This window comes from Myotis nattereri (genome assembly GCF_964212035.1).
Source record: "Myotis nattereri genome assembly, chromosome: 9".
In the NCBI taxonomy this organism is placed as follows: Eukaryota; Metazoa; Chordata; class Mammalia; order Chiroptera; family Vespertilionidae; genus Myotis; species Myotis nattereri.
In genome coordinates this window covers 8,396,211-8,415,037 of record NC_138084.1, presented here as the reverse complement: position 1 = coordinate 8,415,037, position 18,827 = coordinate 8,396,211, and the positions used below count along the sequence as shown (strand labels likewise).

Sequence of the window (18,827 nt, the reverse complement as noted above, 5' to 3'; positions counted from 1 at the left end):
TTTCGGTGCCCCTGAGAAAACACTTCACAATGTTATATGGAGCTTGCACTGGGCCCTTCCTGCATCTCACTGCCAGGACTCAGAGAGGACTGCTTCCCGTAGTATTGTGGGTGTCCTGCAGGCAGGACCCACTCTGGAGCACAGGGAAATGCAGTTGAATTAATCATGCCAGGGGGCAGCAGGGAGCTGTGTGGGACCACTTTACAGCAGAGTGAGTGGCGTGATCAAATGTGGATTTGGGACCAACCAAAGGACTTGTATAGCATGCATATGAGCATAACCAATGGACACAGACACTAGGGGGGTGAGGGCATGTGGTAGGGGGTGGGAGCGGCCGGGGAGAGGTCAATGGGGGGGGAAAGGAAACTCATGTAATACTTTAAACACTAAAGAATTTAAATTTTAAAAAATGTGGATTTGGGGAAGATCATTCTGGCTACCTCATAGAATAGACTAGAAGAGGGATGAGACTAGAAAGAGGAGGCCCACTACAGGGTTGTTGCAGAATTATAGGTCACCTTGATTTCCCTTTCCCTTGTTTCCCAACCTATTTTCCTAAAAAAGCTTCCCAAACGCACATCACAGCCCATCTCAACAAGGTGGTGCCAGCACCCATTAGGACCAGCCCTGAGTGCCCAGGTGGGCAAGGCTGATCTCAGTTCTTGCTGTGGCCCCTACAGCAGCCTACAGATGAACTGCTTGTTGATTTGAACTGGTCTTTTTTTTTAATACATATTTTTATTGATTTCAGAGAGGAAGGGAAAGGGAGAGAGATAGAAACATCAATGAGAGAGAATCATTGATTAGCTGCCTCCTGCAGGCCCCACACTGGGGATCAAGCCTGCATCCCAGGCATGTGCCCTCACTGGGAATCTAACTGTGACCTCCTGGTTCATAGGTTGAAGCTCAACCACGGAGCCACGCAGCTGGGCTAAACTGGTCTTTTGTTGGTGACGTTTCAACTCCCCAGGTACTGGCTAAATATTCTCCAAATCCTCCAGTGGAAGAAGGCAATTCTTTAACCATCAAGGGCTAATTTGTCTTAGTATTTCTGTTGCTTCTGGGGCTCATGTAATAACAGAGCAGGGATTCCACCCAAGCCTTGGAACTATGGTACCAACTCTTTGCCTTCAAGTTCCAACTTAGCTGTGTTAAGCTCTTTTCTCGGGCTCTGTAGGGTGGGCATCAGGATTGGCCATTGAAAATCTCAGTGACTTGCAGCCTGGGTTTCAGTCCTAACTTTATCACCTAATGACCTTGGGGAAAATTTTAACTTCTCAGTACTTCTCTTTCAGAAAATCGGAGATATCTATCAAAGATATTAAATAAAAACTTATGTCCAAATACTTGCATAAAAACATGTGTAGCAGCATTCTTCACAATAGCCAAAAAGGGGAAACCTAAATGTCCATCAACTGGTTAATGGATAAACAAAATGTATTACAACAGCATACTATTCATCAATAAAGAGGAACAAAGTTCTAGAAAATGAAGAAAAAACATTACAATAAAATTTTTAAAAAGGAACCAAGTTCTGAAACATGCTACAACACAATGAACCTTGAAAGCATTATGCTAAATGAAAGGAGCCAGTCACAAAAGGCCAAATATTATCTGATTCCACCAATATGAAATGTCCAGACAAGGCAAACTCAAAAAGACAGAAAGTAGCATTAATGGCTGCCCATGGCTGGGGGAGGTAAAATGGGGAGTGACTGACTGCAAGTGGACACAAGGTTTGTTTTTAGGGTGATAGAAATGTTCTAAAATTAGACTGCGGTGATGGATATCTAACTCTGTAAGTATACTAAAACTCATTGAATTGTATACTTAAAACTAGTTAATTTTATGTTATGTAAAACTTATCTCAATAAAGCTGTTAAAAAAAAAACTGAGCCTGGCATAAAGTGCTCAATACATTTCTGATGTTATATAGGCTTCTTAAGCACATAAAGGGAAAGATATTTATATTTAAAATTTCATTATAGAGTTCTATTATTTTTGAAAGGTCTATAAGAAGTATAATATAAACAACACATTCTATCAAGGATATTAGCTCACTAGCAATAAATGCCACCTCTCCAACCAACCAATGCCCCTTTTCGTTGGCCAAAACACTTCTGTTTTATTAGGAAGTCCAATTAAGTGCATCTTCAGACCAGATGAAACTATCACCCCATTAGGGGCATTATAGTAACATGAGGGGGGGGGGGGGGAGGAGGAGGAGGAGGAGGAGGGGGAGGAGGGGGAGGGGGAGGAGGAGGGGGAGGAGGGGGAGGGGGAGGAGAAATTGAGGACATTCAGCTCTTGAATGGGGGTGAATGAGGAGGCCATGAAGCAAGATCTGGGCATATAGAAAAAAGATGTTTTGGGGGAAAAACAAGAGTTAGTAAGGGCACCCAGGTAGAGAAGTCCATTACCCAAGTTTCACAAATTTTAATGTGTATACGAATTTGTGGATCTTGTTGAAAGTAAGATTCTGATTAAGTCCGAGGTCACCCGAGAGTCTGCATGTCTAAAAAACTACTAAGTGATGCTGATCCTGATCGATAGACCACACTTGGAGCAAAAGACATTAGGTCATTGAAGACAGGCTTATATCTCATCTCAATAAATGAAATTCTAAATAATCAAATCCCTTTGTTTCCATTCTTCACTTCCTGTAGGAAGAGCATTCTTCCCCACCCACCGCTGTCTGATTTGCACTGTCTTCCCAATTATTTTCCCCCCATTGACATTCGGCTTGGCTGTGTGACTTATTTTTGGCTAATGGAATGTGATGGTAGTGACTGAGTGCCAGGTCCATTCATAAGCTTTAGGAACCATTGCAAGGTCCAACTCTGCATCTTTTCCCTCTTCCATTAGGAGAACAAGTCCAATATTTATTCAGCCCAGATATAAAAATGAAGAAAACCCATGGACCACACATGGTCTTTGGCCAGGAACAGAGCTGCCACCAACCTGGGACCGACATGTAACAAGAGCAAGAGATAAGGTTGTTGTTTTCGCTACTGAGACTGGGGGGGGGGGGGGGGGGGTCATTTGTGACTGCAGTATATAACCTAGCAAAAGTTGACTAATAAATTCTCTCAGCTATTAATGAAATAAGGCTAAGTAGGAAATAGCAGAGCTAAAATAAATGTGTATTTTAGAAGTTATTAGATTTCCTAATATATCCTCTTTATGGATACCAAGAATATATAGAATGAGGTTGCAGGCTTACAGTAAACCTTGAGATTCTCTGAATGCAAATTATCAGAGAATATCAGCCTTGGAATGACAGTTCTGGCTCAGCCATTCTTCTTGTGAATTTGAACGAGTCACGGCCCCTCTGCTGTCCACATAAATGAGGAAAGTGAAGTATTAAGTGCTTTCTGGGGTTCTGTAGTGATTTGCTGAATCTGGCTTGTATCAGCGTATTAGTCAATTGTTAAATTTTCAGGAATTATGTGAACCAGTTGTTAAACACTAATTATTGAAAATTGAATTACATAACATATTGTATTAAAAACAAAAGTAATAAATACAACAAGCCCTTGCTTTATGTGATTCCGATCTGCACAGGTTTTAGTTAAAATGACATCAGTCTGCAACAATGTGGTTCAAATGTTAGTTACCACAGTCTATGTATTTTACCACGAGTGATTGCATGAAGTACAAACTTTGCCATTGGCTCTTCAGTCCATAAATCACTATATAAATAATAAATGCACTTCATGATCAGTGACCAATCACATCACTTCTTTCAAAGATGACCATTGGTGGTGATCAATTGCCGCTCACATGTTCTTCAGTTCATGCACAGAAGTTTCCTTTGCTGGACAGGAAATGATCCATACATTTTTTGGACTATGTGGCAAGTCTACATGGCAGTGGAAGAATGGATGGATGAATGCCTTCTGTTGATTCTATGATAAACCAACTACATCTAAGCAGTTCTTTAAGAATTCACTGAGGCTTGAAATCCTTTCTCACTTTTTCAAAATCTACTTACAAAAGTTAGAAGAATTTCACATTACATTATCAATCTTCATGCGACATGGTCCACACTGCCACTATTTCTACTTTACTGTCTTTTAAGTTCTTATAGGACCAAACTTGAAAGAAAAATTACTAGAGAACTATTTCTCCCCCTGCTGGTCATACTATAATATAGCAATACTGTCAAAACTGAAAGAAAACTCAAAGGATAAACTATTCCAGCAAACTGGCTATCCAAAAAATAACTTCGGCATGCAGATGCACACAAAGGAATACTATACAGCAATGAGGATAAACGAACCACAACTACACACAACATGGGTGTATCTTACAAATAAAATGTTGAACAAAAGAAGCCAGACACCACAGTGCATATATATATGTTATGCTTCACTTAAAAGTTGACTGAGATATCAAGAATATATATTCTCCGTGGTGTATGCTAGAGTGCTCCCCCCCCACAACAAAACATTCCTACTGATGCTGCTTCTCAAATTAGATCCTTGAAGTGTGAGGTGGTATTTGAGAATATAACTCAAATTCACCTACTATAACCACATTCTTTTGAAGTCTCATGTTTTATATCTTAAAATTTCATGTGAACTCCCTAATTTTCCTCCACGCACTCTTAACAGAAATATTTACCTCAAACAAATTTAAGAAAATATTTCAATGAAATGGACCATGGGTACCGCGTGGCTGCAGTACTCAGACTTCAGTTTTAAAAGAACCAGCAAAGCTGGGGTATGGTGACTGGGACAAAGAGGTAAAGGGATTCAGAAGTACTTAGAGAATAGTCACAGGGGTGTAAAGTGCAGAATTGGGAATATAGTCATTAATATGTGATAGCTTTGTAAGGTGCCAGTTGGTAACTGGAAATATCAAGGGGAACACGGTGCAAAGTATATGATTGTCCAACCTTTTAGGTGTATACCTGAAACCAATACAAAATACTGAAAGTAAACTGTAATTGAAAAATAAAAAGAACTAGTGGAAAGTAAACTAGTTAAACAGCCTGATTCATATCCCAGACTCACCATTCACTAGCCATGTGACTTTGGGAAACTTACCTAGATATTTTGACCTATTTCCTCATTTCTATAATGAAGATAATATCATCTATCTCACACAAATGGTTTTGAGAATTAACTGAGAGAAGTTAGGTTCTAAATGCTACTAGCCAATCCCTTCCCTACCCTATAAGCAGTCCTGGGTTGGAAAAAAAGTCAACAAGCTGTTTGCTGCAATATATATATTTTAATTCAAAGTGAATCGACAGTAATACACCATAAATTCTTATTTTGACACTCACCAAAATAGTCACCTGGAAAACCCGCTTTTTGTGACAAAGTACAGAAGGCTTGGTCACATTTAAATCACTGAGAACTAGAGAGAAATACTATCGCAAACCGTAATAGACATTACATCCATAAAAATTTTCCCAGTCCTTATTGTAATATTGCACAGTGCAATTGCTACATGGCAAACTAGTGTAGCATAGAAAAGCAAAAACAAACAAACCAAAGAAGGAAAGCCACAAGTCTAAGATTGTTAAACAGTTAACAGTTCAAACTAAGTAATCAAATCTATCATTGGTTCATTAAAACAAATCCTCCTACACCTTGCAGTGTATGATTTAACTTTTACTTAACGCAAACAAAGTTTAAAATAAGTAGTAGAGATTTTTAAAATGAAAAGGCTTTGCTACTACAGTAACATACTTAAACACCCTGAAGAAAAAAGTAAACTAAATATCAGGATATTTGATAAAAAATAATTTGTAAATTAAAATAGTATGCAAATATGCAACTTGAAATTCATGCAGTGTTTTATTTAAGAAAGTATTAAAAAACCAAGAAAACTGGTAAAAATGGCTTCAATGAAGGTATAAATCCAAACCTTTTTTGTCAATATGCTTTAGGCTTTAACAGGATTTTAACATTTTTCATTTTTAAACACATAAAAAGCCCATGATTAGAATCAGTTCAGAGTGATGTACTTAACTGGGGTATGCCTTTATCAAGCATTACTATTATATTATGAAAACATGGAAGTTTATCATTTACTGTCCACTTAACAAGACCATCGTAGTCTTGGAACTGAAAAACAGAAAATAGGACATTTCAGGGTAGTGAAAATGGCCCTGAATAAAAAGCAAACTGCGCCAGTTTTGTACCTGTTGCGGTACAAACATCAGTCGATCCTTTGCACCTGTTTCTGGTGCATCCGCTGCCAGCACTGATTCTTTTCCAAGAAGTGAACAGATACCAGTAATCTGCTGGACCATATAAATAAAATTAGAAGGCTGTGGAGGACAACGACGTTTACTTAAATAGTGACTCCATAAATTTGCCATCTGTAAATAATCTTTTAAATTAATCTTAGGCTACTCTTTTTTATGTGTAATATATACATATTTCTATTTATATAAAATGCATAGAATTGATTACTAAAAACACTGAAACTTGTGGGGAAAATTAAGTCCTTCATTTTCAGTGTGACTAAAAATGTACTGCTGGTTTTTATTTTATGATCTAATACTGTAAATTTTAAAATCAATTTCAGGCACATTTATTTCACTGATTATTAAATAAAACACTGCTTGTGTTAATGGAGTAAAGAAAAGTTTGTCCATCATTAGCTTATTGTCAACACTGTACTAGAGCTGTACTAGTGGTATGCAATTCATTTATCAAAGAAATGCTATAAATCCAAAACATTTGGAGAGCTTTACACTCAAATGCTTTGTACTGTTTATTCCAGTAAATGCTGTAAGATTATATTCCAGATTTTTAAGGAAAAAAAGTTAAGTCAAGCCTGCAAGATACAGCTTTCTCAAGTGTCTACAATGCCAGTATGAAAATAAAAAATTAAATTACATTGATACATCCAAGTTTTTATATGCAGTGATGAGCACAAACATTAATAGATAAAATACTGATGCAATTAACACACCCAAAATAACATATGCAATTATTTTCCATCATTTACAATACAGTAGTTACAATGACACTCCAAACAGAAAAGCAAAGTAAAAAATCAAAACCTCAACTTCTATTTCATGTAATTAGACTTATACAGAAATTAGAAGGCTAAGTAACAACTAGTTAATCACCTAATTTCACAGCTATCTGAAGTGGCAATCGTTATATAGCAGCTTATCTATGATACATTCAAGATAAATGATACAATTTATTACTTGCCCATAAGCTAAAACACAGCCTGTTTAATACCTTTCCTTACATTCCACCTCTACACTACAATATACTTGAGGTCTATGCAAAAAGTAGCTACCTTTTATATAGGAAATGGATGATTAATTCTTTGGTGCTGTAAAGCAACTTCATTTAAACATCACCACCATCACCAAAAAAACGAAAGAGAGAGTAAGAAAGGAAAAACCCAAGACACACTTCCTAGGAAGAAATGCATGTAATTTCTGTCCCTGACGGAATGTATTAAAAATAAGCAAACACCACCAACAAGCAAACAAGTACTACAATGTAAAAATACTTTTTAAAAAAACCAAAACCCTCACATGCATAAATGAAAAATTGCACACAAAGAACTCACATCTTTTCAAGCTTCAACAGTAAATATTTTGCTACTACTTATTAAATACTGCATGGTTTTCCCAAGCTAAGATGAAACCACATCATGAATCAATGAGCAATTTGCATTTTCTTTCATTATCTACTCAAAGTCATGCCTACTGCACCTCTAAATATTTTATTAAATCCAATTATACAGCAAACACTCCCAAAATAAACTTAGATTGTATAGCAGTTTTACTTAACTGTATATAAAATGCTGTATTGTGACAGATATCAACTATCCATTAGATACTGAATCAGTTTTTCTTAAGCACTACTAAATGCTTGCTTTTCTTGAAGCTAGATCATTCTGAAAATTCAGACAGCAGAATTCAGCTATAGCGAACATGCTGCCCTCTTAGTAAGGAAAAAACAGCTACAACCTGAAATCATACCACACACAACCAAAAATGAACATTACTCTATCAAAAGAAAACTAAAGAGTAGGTCTGACTTTTAAGTGCTGCAGTCCTCAACATTTATATATAGGTAATAACATTAACAACCTCAAATATTTAAGGCACTATGTGTGGGAACGGTTTACAATGCAGCTGAGATTATTAGAACAACATTTAAGAGCAAAGTCGAGGCAACATTTTGCCCATGCAAAGACACATGCAAATGTAAGGAACAATAGCTCAATTTCTTAGGTAAGTGACCCCACATTTATACACTAAGACACAGATAATACAATTCACTGGTATGCTGTAATTTTGACATATGTGCATCTGTTGCTCTAAGTCTGTACACAGAATGGCTTCCCAAATGTGGACGTGTCTTGCACTAGTTAGAAGGCAATTTTATAAAAAATAGCAGGAGCAAAACTGGACTTCTGCTCCCATAAGTCACCTGTCTAGAGTTACTACATAAGAAGATAACATGACCAAAGACAAGTTATACCAAATGTGCAAAACACATTAAAAGTGAGTTTGTTTTTTTTAAAGCTCAAAGTTGTTTAAATTGCACCCAAGTCTACATGATTCAAAAATAAGTTTCTTGTGCCATGGCTAATATTTATTAAATACCATGTTTTTATTTTTAATCAAATGTTTCTATCATTGAGCTTCTTCAATATACTCCTTTTGAGTTTTCACATATATGGATACTGGCTGAGTTTTGTTGGACTCAATGGAAATCCAGTATATGCAGGTGATGCTGCAATGTAAGAATGTGGTGGGAAGATTGGTTTGTACTGAGTCTGATGAATAGTTGGGGACGGTAACAGGCGGGGATTTATGCCCACTGGGACCTGGTGAACTATGCCACTAGGATGGGATATACTGTAAGTTGGATGCTGTAACATAGGTCTTGAGGTACATGGAGAGGCTAAGAGGTGGGCCACTGGTGCAGCACTCGTGAGGGTAGCTGATGATGGGTATGGAAGTAAGGTAGGCTGTCCTCCAAGGTGTGTACTTCCAGCCAGATGAGCATGCACAGCTGTGTGATTGGGACTTCCATGAGAAAGAGTGAATGGATTACTGGTAACACTAGTAGGGATATAAGCTTGCTGTCTTCGATGTCCGAAGTTTCCATTCCATTCTTGATGCCCAGATCCGAAGTGCTGAACCTATCCAAAACAAACAAGCCAACAAAACACACTAAATACATATTTATAAGTTAAAAAAAGAAAAGGATAAGGGAGATTACAATAGACTGTGACTGATATCTCATAGAGGATCTCTCAGATCTTAGAGTGTACTAAGTATAAATCAAGAGGGGGAAAATGATATTATATATTAGTACTAACATTGTAATACTTATTACTACATATTATTATATTAACATTGCCACTACCACTGCTAGTAGTATCACTATCCCCTCACCACTAATAGCTACCATTTGAGGAATACTTATCATGCATAGAGCTAACATTTTACATACAAGACATTATTTAATTCCAAAACAACCCCATGATATAGCTATTGTTCCCGTTAACTGTGGTCCAGATTTGCTGAAGAGACCTGGCTAAGGTAATATTTGGCAAAACCAGGATTTGGACACAGATCTTACTCCAATAGCTGTGATCTTTTCTTTCCCCAAGTTTAGAAACTCACTGGTGAATAGATGGAAAGTACTCAATAAGACATCATCTCTCACTATCACCATGACTAACACATAAGAAATGTAGCCATCAATCCATTAATGTGCATTCCGATTTAAAGGGTCTAAGAAAACAAACACACTAAAAATTATATTTAAGAGAATCTAAGAGCTTCATTCTTCTGAGGCATTCAATTTCTGTGGATAATCTGCTTAATTTTCCTCTATCGGGCTTATTACTCTTTAGTCACCTAGGATAAGGAAAGGGGTAAAATTTATTAAGATTGCAGTTTCAGAATCTTTTCCCCCCAAGTGAAATACGGCTGCATTGAAATTCCAAAGGCTCTTTCTTACAAATCCACAGACAAACGTACCTGACTGAAATTCAAATGCTGGGGCTGGAATGCTGATGTCAATTTCTGCTGACGAGTACCCACTGTGGAAGGCTGGTTCAATCTTCCAGGAGCACATCGTCCTTTTATTAATGGCTGGCATATAGAATCTAGCAATGAGCAAAATGTTAAAGCATTAATGCTTTTTCCTTCTCATATAAAAATTAGAAAGGTCTTTAGATATTTTACACAATAATGATTTGCGAAACTTAAAATAAAAAGGAAAGGGATCTGATGATTTCCAAGCACTGGATGACATAAAAAGAGATTTCTTTTGTGCAACTTGGCAAGATCAACTTGGAAATTCGGAGATGACTTTTGGTAATACTATTCTCTGTGTTCCGAAATTAAGACCTTTTAGCCATAGCCGGTTTGGCTCAGGGAATAGAGCATCGGCCTGTGGACCCAAGGGTCCCGGGTTGAATTCTGGTCAGGGGCACGTACTTCAGTTGCAGGCTCCTCCCTGGCCCAGGCCCTGGTCAGGGCTTGTGCGGGAGGCAACCAATCTATGTGTTTCACACCGATGTTTCTCTCTGTCTTTCCCTTTCTCTTCCACTCTCCCTAAAAATCAATGGAAAAAATGTCCTCAGGTGAAAAAAAAAACTTTTCAGAGAGATGAAAATTAAAACCACAATGAGATATTACTTCACACCTGTCAGAATAGCTACCATCAGTAATCAACAAACAAATGCTGGGGAGGATATGGAGAAAAGGTTCGAAACCCTAGTGCAGTTTGTGGGAATGCAGACTGGTGCAACCCCTGGGGAAAACGGTATGGAGTTTCCTCAAAAAATTAAAAATGGAACTGCCTTTGGACCTAGTGATCCCACTTCTGGAAATATATCCTAAGAAACCTGAAACACCAATTCGAAAGAATATATGCACCCCTATGTTTATAGCAGCATCATTTATAAGAGTCAAGATCTGGAAAGAGCCAGATGCCTACCAGTAGATGAGTGAATAAAAAAAACCTGTGGTACATTTACACCATGGAATACTGTGCCGCTGTAAGAGGAAAATCTTATCTTTTGTGACAGCATGGATGTACCTGGAGATTATTATGCTAAATGAAATAAGCCAGTCAGAGAAAGACAAATACCATATGATCTCACTCACATGTCGAATCTAATCAACTAAATAAACTGATGAACAAAATAGAAACAGGGCCATGGATATTGGAATAGACTGACAGCTGTCAGAGCAAAGGGAGGAGAGGACTGAATGAAAGAAGGTGAAGGGGTTAACCAAAGAACATATATGCATAATCCACAGTCACAGACAACAGTGTGATGGCCAGGAGGAAGAGGGGGCAAAGGCTGGGTGGAAGTGGGCAAAGCGGGGGGGAAATGGAGACATGTGTAATAGCTCTGACAATAAAAAATTTTTTTAAAAAAAGACCTTTTAAGGGACTATCAAAGAAATAGAGAGGACTCAGCTTACCTGTGTTTGCCATATGCTCATCGGCATTTAATCCATTCTCTAGTCCCATTGGTGGCACCACAACAGTACAGACAGCTGGCTTGGTTTCTGTGTTGGAAGAGGGCACCAGTTCTGTGTTCTGATGAGTGTCCTCTGCAAAACTGCTCTCTGCAAACGGACTGTCATGTCCCGAAGAGTCTGATGTTGGAGAGCCATCCACAGTATCACAACCACTTTCCTGCTCTTCATCTGACATACTACAGTAAGAAAGTTATTCATACTTTTATGAATAATATGCATTTCACATTAAATGTAAAGTTAAATGATATCCAGGCTCCAGCAAATTGGTAACCAACTTATTCAATTACTTCATATCTAATTACAACTTCTTCCTTGGTCAATAACATTTTTGCCATAAATTTTTTAGACTCTCATGTTAATTCTCTCTTCAGACTGATAATCCTAATCCTGTCCTGTTTAGGAACCTCCTTTTAGCACTGGATTTTCTCTTCTTTCCTTTCCCATTTGATCCTTAGTAACAGTTCATAAATCCCACTTTATAAATTCCAGAACTTTTCATCAAATACCACAAAAGCAGCACTCTTCTGGATAATTTAAATGACACGTACAAACATTATGGATATTTCAAATTAAATTCTAATGTTAAAATACATCTCTTTAGTGGTGCCTCGTGTTTTTTTTACTCACTAGTTATTTGAAAGGTCTTCCCCCACTCCTCTGCAGGCCTAGCAAGAATCCCATTATTTCTCATCTTTTCCTGACCCTTTTGGGCCTGACAATCTCTCTCCTCGTGATTTCCACGGCATTTATTGTCTTAATCATTCAATTCATATTTAACATTTTGAAGCATATCTCTCTATAGGTATATTTTAGTTACATATTTGTATTCATATATCTTATACATACATTTATATATACTTGTTTTCATATGTATGTACATATTTATGTATATGTGTGTATAGTATCAACTTCCAAACCACATTACAAGCAATTTATAAGAAGATGTGGGAAAGTTACTTTGTCCTCCACAGAGCTTTGGTTATAAGTATGCAATACCTGACTAAGGAAAAAGAGGAGACAAATGTATAAAATTAAGACCTAAAAGTTATTCAAATTTTGTTTTTACTTAAAAAAATATCCTAAAAGTTAAAATCAAATATATTTCGCTTAAACTTTTGTGGCTGTGTTAGCGTAGTGGTTCTCAACCTTCTGGCCCTTTAAATACAGTTCCTCATGTTGTGACCCAACCATAAAATTATTTTCATTGATACTTCATAACTGTAATGTTGCTACTGTTGTGAATTATAATGTAAATATCTGATATGCAGGATGGTCTTAGGCGACCCCTGTGAAAGGGTCGTTCGACTGCCAAAGGGGTCGCGACCCACAGGTTGAGAACCATTGTGTTAGCGCATCATGCTGGCTAGAGGAAGCTTACTACTCTAGTGGCAATCCATGTTCCTGGGCAAAAGGAAGGATAGGCAAGGAAATACGGATGGAACCATGCTAATCAATCACCAATGAGAGAAAGAATCACAGCAGATATTCTACTGACACTGGGTCATCACTTTATTATGCAAAACAGTCTTGTTTTATTTTGACAAAGTGTATGTTCTTATTCAAAATTTAAGTTATAATAACAGTGTATGGAGCTAAAGTTGAAATTTGTGGCTTTTTACCCTTTTAAAACAGATGATTCTTTTAAAATCTTTATTATTTTAAACTACAAAAGAAATCATAGGCTTTTTAGTTGACTTCATATGTATTATTTAACACTATTAAAATTCCTTTACCTGTTAGGTCTCTTGCAAGGGGATGGGCTGGACTGCCCTGAGGAGCTGGTGCTCAGAGTACTATCAGGACTACTTAGTGAGCACATCCGATCGATATTCAAAGTGCTCTGGCAAGCTTCACAATCTAGACTACCTTTACAACTAGTAAGAGAGAAGGGGAGGGAAATAAAAAAATGAGAAGATATTTGTCAGGTAGCCAAAATTTAATTCATCTAAGTATATGAATCAGTGAAGAGTAACGTACACAGACAAAAGCTTATAAATACAGGGAAATGCTATAACCATGTTAAATACTACTTAGGAAGTTTACTCCAAAGACACGAGGTTACAGAAAGTTACTGTTCACCACACCAGGGGGCGCCACCGTTATTATTTAAGGATGCAGCATCAACACAGGCAACTGCCCTGGCACTTACTCTCTGAGAGAATGTCTCTGTGTCGTCTCTTCTTCGTCGGTGTCACTGCTGATGGTGATCACACTCACTGCGGGACTTGGGGAGTCAGCTATGATGATGGTTTGCCGCTGCTTGTCTGAAACTGATGAATCAGAGTCCTGCCTGACAGATGTTTCACAACAATTTCTTGCCTCTACTGAGTTATGATTGTCCCGTGTTTCTATACAATTCACTTCCTCGACATCTTTCCCATTTGCTATCTTTGGAGAAATAAATGCTGAATGTGGGATATTGGTATTCTGCAATGCATTACTCCTGCAATCAAAGAAATAATGTGTCATTTCTACAGTCAAAATATGAACATGACATTTTTCTAAGAAATCTTGTTAAAATGAGTAATGTGAATTTTCACTTGGTTCAGGATCATGTATATAACACACTAACATACAGATAAGTTTTGTAAAATATAAAATATTATCTCTAGAAATATTAACGTAGGTTGCATTTATTACATTCAAATGGCCATTTTTTTTTTTTTGGTAAATGTGATATCTGTGTCTAAAATGGTCTAAAATTACAGGTAGGTAATATATCAAAAGGGCAATAAAGACAGTCTTACCAACTGAAAGCATTTATTTCCTCTCTTCCTGGCTCCCATTCCATTAGTTTTACCAAAATACCTCTGAGAAATTGAGAAGGGAGCTGGCTTAGTGTTTGTAACAAAGCTATCAAAGAGGTCATTTTGAATACAACAGAGTGACCCTTTAGTGTACATGCAAAATTTATCTTAAAGATTAATTCTCAAAATGCAGAGCAAAGTTAAAATATCAACACCAACCTGTTCTGGCACAGTTTGTTTTTCTTGGTAGTGGCAGGCTGAGGCCAGACAACGTGTGCAATGCCCACACTAATTGGCTGAGGAGCCGATAAAGTTATCTGATTGGTTAGAAGAGGTTGCGGCATCACTGAGCTATAATGACTGCTGTGTGAAATCATTTTCCTAAGGAGAAAATTTTAAAAATTGAATCTCTTTTTTAACAAGAACTATTTTTCAAACTATTCACAAAAAAGTACTTTTGTTTCTAACTTACCCCCAGTCTCCAAGCCTTTGTGAACCAGCCACACCCTCAGAAGTTAATGTAGTGGTAGCAGGAGCCAAGGGTGTTACTTGCTGCCAGGCAGGTACCAGCATCTGCTGTGTTCTACCAGACCATGTCTGCTGCACCAAAAACAAACAAACAAGAAAAAAGAGAAGGAAGGAAAGAAGGAAAGGAGGGAGGGAGGGAGAAGAAAGAAGTTATAAATCATTCATCATTATTAGGTCCTAAAATCAAAAATACATTAAACAATCATCTAATAATTTAAAAGTTAAAGTCAATAATCTACAAAGGCTTGAATTCCTATCCAGATTATTTTCATTGTTTCCCAACATCACAGACTGATACTTTACAAATAGATCAGTACCCCTACTTGAGTATAAGAAGAACAGCACATATGCAGAAAGGATGAATTATTACCAACCTGAGAAAGAACTCCTGGTCGGATCTGGAGTGGCTGCACAGCTGCGGCCTGAGTTACAAGTGGAACTGTATTATCTACCCTTATTGAATAACTAGTGGGTTTACCATGCGTTGTAGGAATACCTGTGAAATAGAAAAGAATAGTTCTCAAACGTAAGTTATCTGGAGAAAGAATTTTTCTTCCTAAACTCTTATAAATTTAAACAATTGTTTAAATTCTGACTTAAATTGTAAAACCATCTCCTACATAACATTTTCATTAACACTAACAAAGTAATCTATTAGGAAAGCAATGTACACTTTATCTAACTTCTGGTACATTCTTATAAAGCAATTTGTTGCAGCAGTTACTTTCAATATAGGTTGGCAGATTGTTTGATACAATCCATTTTAGATAAAAGTGATCTTAGGTATATTTGATTGGCCATTAGAGAAAAATGTAATTGTCTTCTTTTCCTACTGAAAAATAACTTTACAATTTTATTGCATGAATATATTTAAGTGTTAACCCTAAAGAGGAGGGTACTATGCTAATAAGTAAAATAAGTCAGACAGAAAAAGACAAATACCATATGATTTCACCCATATGTGGACTCTAAAGAACAAAATTAATAAGCAGACAAATAGAAACAGACTCACACATATAGAGAAAAGACTGATGGTTGTCAGAGGGGAGGGGTTTGGGGAGCTAGGTAAAAAGGTGAAGAGATTAGGAAGTAAAAATTAGTAGTTATAAAACAGTCATGGGGATAGGAAGTACAGCACAGGGAATATAGTCAAAAATATTGTAACAAGTATGTATGGTGCCAGGTGGGTACTGGAAATATTGAGGGGATCACTTTGCAAAGTTATGTGATTGTCTAACCACTGTGCATATACCTGAAACTAATACAAAATAACACTGAAAGTCAACTATAATTGAAAAATAAAAAATTTAAAACTCCAAAGGGGAAAGTTTATTTTGTTGTGTTTATTTTCTGCACAGAGGAGTTTATCTTACTGCCTGGGTGTTCTACCCTCTGAACTCCACCTAAAGAACTAGATCGGAATTAAATTTAACAAAGATCCTCAGATTATTTTTATAAACTGACTTTCTTGCCCCTTCAAAAAAGCATGTCTTGATCAGCAAATTACCCAAGAAAAGGACTATAAGCACACTCAGCAATGTAGATATATTGCAGTATAGACAATCTCATAATTCACTTTAACAAGGATTAAAGAACAGCAAATTCTCAAATCCCAACAAAAATCACACTGCCCTTAAATTTTCCTCATAATTAATATTTTAAGAAGAATTCTCCTATTATCTTCTCCCCTGAAGAGGTCTAATTATTTTTATCAAGTGTTAACATTTGTTGAATCTAGGGTAAAAGGTATATTCTTTTTTGAACTTTTCTATATGCTTAAAATTTTTATAATACATAGCTGAGAAAAATCAAGTAAATAAACACAGTAAAACCTTTCAGAGTACTGACAATATAATGATGTGGGTATTTTCATTTTCATTATTAGAGACCAGCCGCGAGTCACTGTCACAGGAACAGTCCACCACTGGACCACAAGCTCATCTTGCGAAGCAATCACCTAAGTTGTTGTTTTTTATATTTTTAATGATACAAACCTTCCTCTCAATAAAACCTTATATGAAAACTCAATATATATATGATAAAAGTAAAGCTACATGGGTAAAACAAAAGTGGCTATATGAAGCAGGGGGTCCCGCGGGGCCGACGGAGTCCTAACGAAGCATGCCCAACTCCAGAGACCAGGTTCAGTGATGCAGGTCTGAGTTTATTGTGTAAGTGCAGCAACATATATAACATTCCAGACCAATCAGAAGTTTACACCATCCTTAGGGCAACCAATGGTAGGAAAGATCAGGGTACTATGTAGGGGCTCTAGGGGGCTTGCTCAGGCGGGCGCTGCCTCTTCCCGGTGTGCCGAGGAAGCTTGTATAGGTGGAGTGTGCTCACGCCATTGCATCCGCCACTGCACTGAGATAAACCTCCTGAGCTCTTCCCACAGCTATAGAGTTGACATGTTTTCATATCTCTTGTTACCAGCCAATCAAGGCAACATACATATTTTTTTGGTGCCTTGTTAAGCACTGTGGTAGATTTTTAAAAAATGTTTAAATTGCTTAAATTCTTAAATCAAATATAAAATTCAAATAACCTTCAGAATCCAGAAATATTAAGAGCTAGAAACGACTAAGACAATATCTATTCAGCCTGTTTCCTTTGATTAAGACTGAAACAGGTTAACAAATGTGTCTATGATAACACAGCAAATCGGAGAAACAGAACTATATCCCAGGTGTACAGACTTAGCAATAATTTTTACTTACACCACACATACCTAGACATACAGTATTAACATCATGTTTCAAAGGGTTAGTTAGGGCCCCAGTTATAATTAACCTCTTGCTTTAAGATATAACTAGATCTTAGCAAGAATAAGATGCTATGAAAGGACTAGGAAGTAGGGTTTTATTCTCGTTATTCCAATCACAACACCTGCTGCTATCACCCACTAAGAACCACTAAGAAATTCCCCTTTGAGAACTTATGGGCTCTTCAAAGGAATTCTGCCACCCATCACACTTGAAGATTTAATTTGATATTTTTATCTACCTAAGGGATTTGATTTAGTCAAAATCAATCCTTTTAAAAAACAAAAATCTAAGATATGGTTCAAGAACAAGACATCTGGGACAGAATTCCTTTGACCAAAACTTAAACAGGCCAACCCATAGCTTTCAAGCTCATTAATTTCTACTTAGGTATTTTATCGTGCTAGACTCTACAGGAAATACAACTGTCATATGATCCGTTCTGTCAACAATGAAATGTCACTGGTCTAAGGGCTACTGACAAGCTTAAATTAAATTAAAATGTAGCACTAATAGTAGCAAAAACTGTACAGTATATTTAAGAAATAATTAAATTTGTTTAAGAATACATGCCTAAATTCAAAGTGTAATTTAAATGAAAGAATACCTTGGATAGCTGGGGGGCAGATAATCAGTGTCTGCTGAAAAGCATCACCACAACCAAAATGAGCAGTTCCAGCCTGCAGAGGAATTCCATGGTGCACAACCGAGTGTGCAGATGTGGTTAATGCCTGAAATGAGCAATGTACGTGGCATTATACAGAGCAGTCTTCTTGTTGCTACACACATGCTTTATAAGAGAATTAAAACACATTTCTTAAAACCTTAATTCTATGATAAAAATGGGTCCAGACACTGACTTTACTGAGTTCTACTATTCATACAGTTGTGGCACAGAGGGCAAGTAGAGGATATTGAAAGAACGAAAGGTGAGAAGAAACAAATGTATTTGGGTAGATCTGTTCCAGTTGTTCCCTGAAATATTAGATATTTAATAGAACAGCCATAGAAGACCTCACCAGCACTGTACCTTCTAACTGCTGACATGAGACTTCAAAAGCAAAATGAGCAATCATAAAAAAATATAAATTCTTAGATGCTTACCTGACTTCTTAACGTGCCGAGTTTAGTAAAACTCGCTGCCAGATTAGCTGTACTATTTGAAGAAACTGGTCTTAAAAATGAAGTTTTATTGTGATTGTTTGTGTCACATGAATTTGGGTGAGACTTACAAATATCCATAATATGAAAACAGGACTTTACACTGCAAAACAAAAACAA

The 18,827-nt window shown here is 37.0% G+C and overlaps 1 protein-coding gene across 1 annotated transcript in view; it reads right to left on the bottom strand.

Annotated features, from left to right (window-relative positions):
* Positions 1–8,514: 8,514 nt before the first annotated feature.
* The window catches only part of HIPK3 (homeodomain interacting protein kinase 3), a 65,322-nt gene continuing 55,009 nt past the window's right edge, over positions 8,515–18,827 (bottom strand). The window contains exons 7-17 of the mRNA XM_081099667.1: positions 18,651–18,810; positions 18,154–18,277; positions 15,156–15,277; positions 14,726–14,853; positions 14,473–14,634; positions 14,254–14,316; positions 13,656–13,949; positions 13,240–13,380; positions 11,447–11,682; positions 9,989–10,116; positions 8,515–9,141 (exon numbers count right to left, since the gene is read on the bottom strand). Of these exons, the coding sequence (XP_080955793.1) occupies positions 8,665–9,141; positions 9,989–10,116; positions 11,447–11,682; positions 13,240–13,380; positions 13,656–13,949; positions 14,254–14,316; positions 14,473–14,634; positions 14,726–14,853; positions 15,156–15,277; positions 18,154–18,277; positions 18,651–18,810 (2,035 nt within the window). The 3' untranslated portion in view covers positions 8,515–8,664. The remainder of the gene's footprint in view (positions 9,142–9,988; positions 10,117–11,446; positions 11,683–13,239; positions 13,381–13,655; positions 13,950–14,253; positions 14,317–14,472; positions 14,635–14,725; positions 14,854–15,155; positions 15,278–18,153; positions 18,278–18,650; positions 18,811–18,827) is intronic.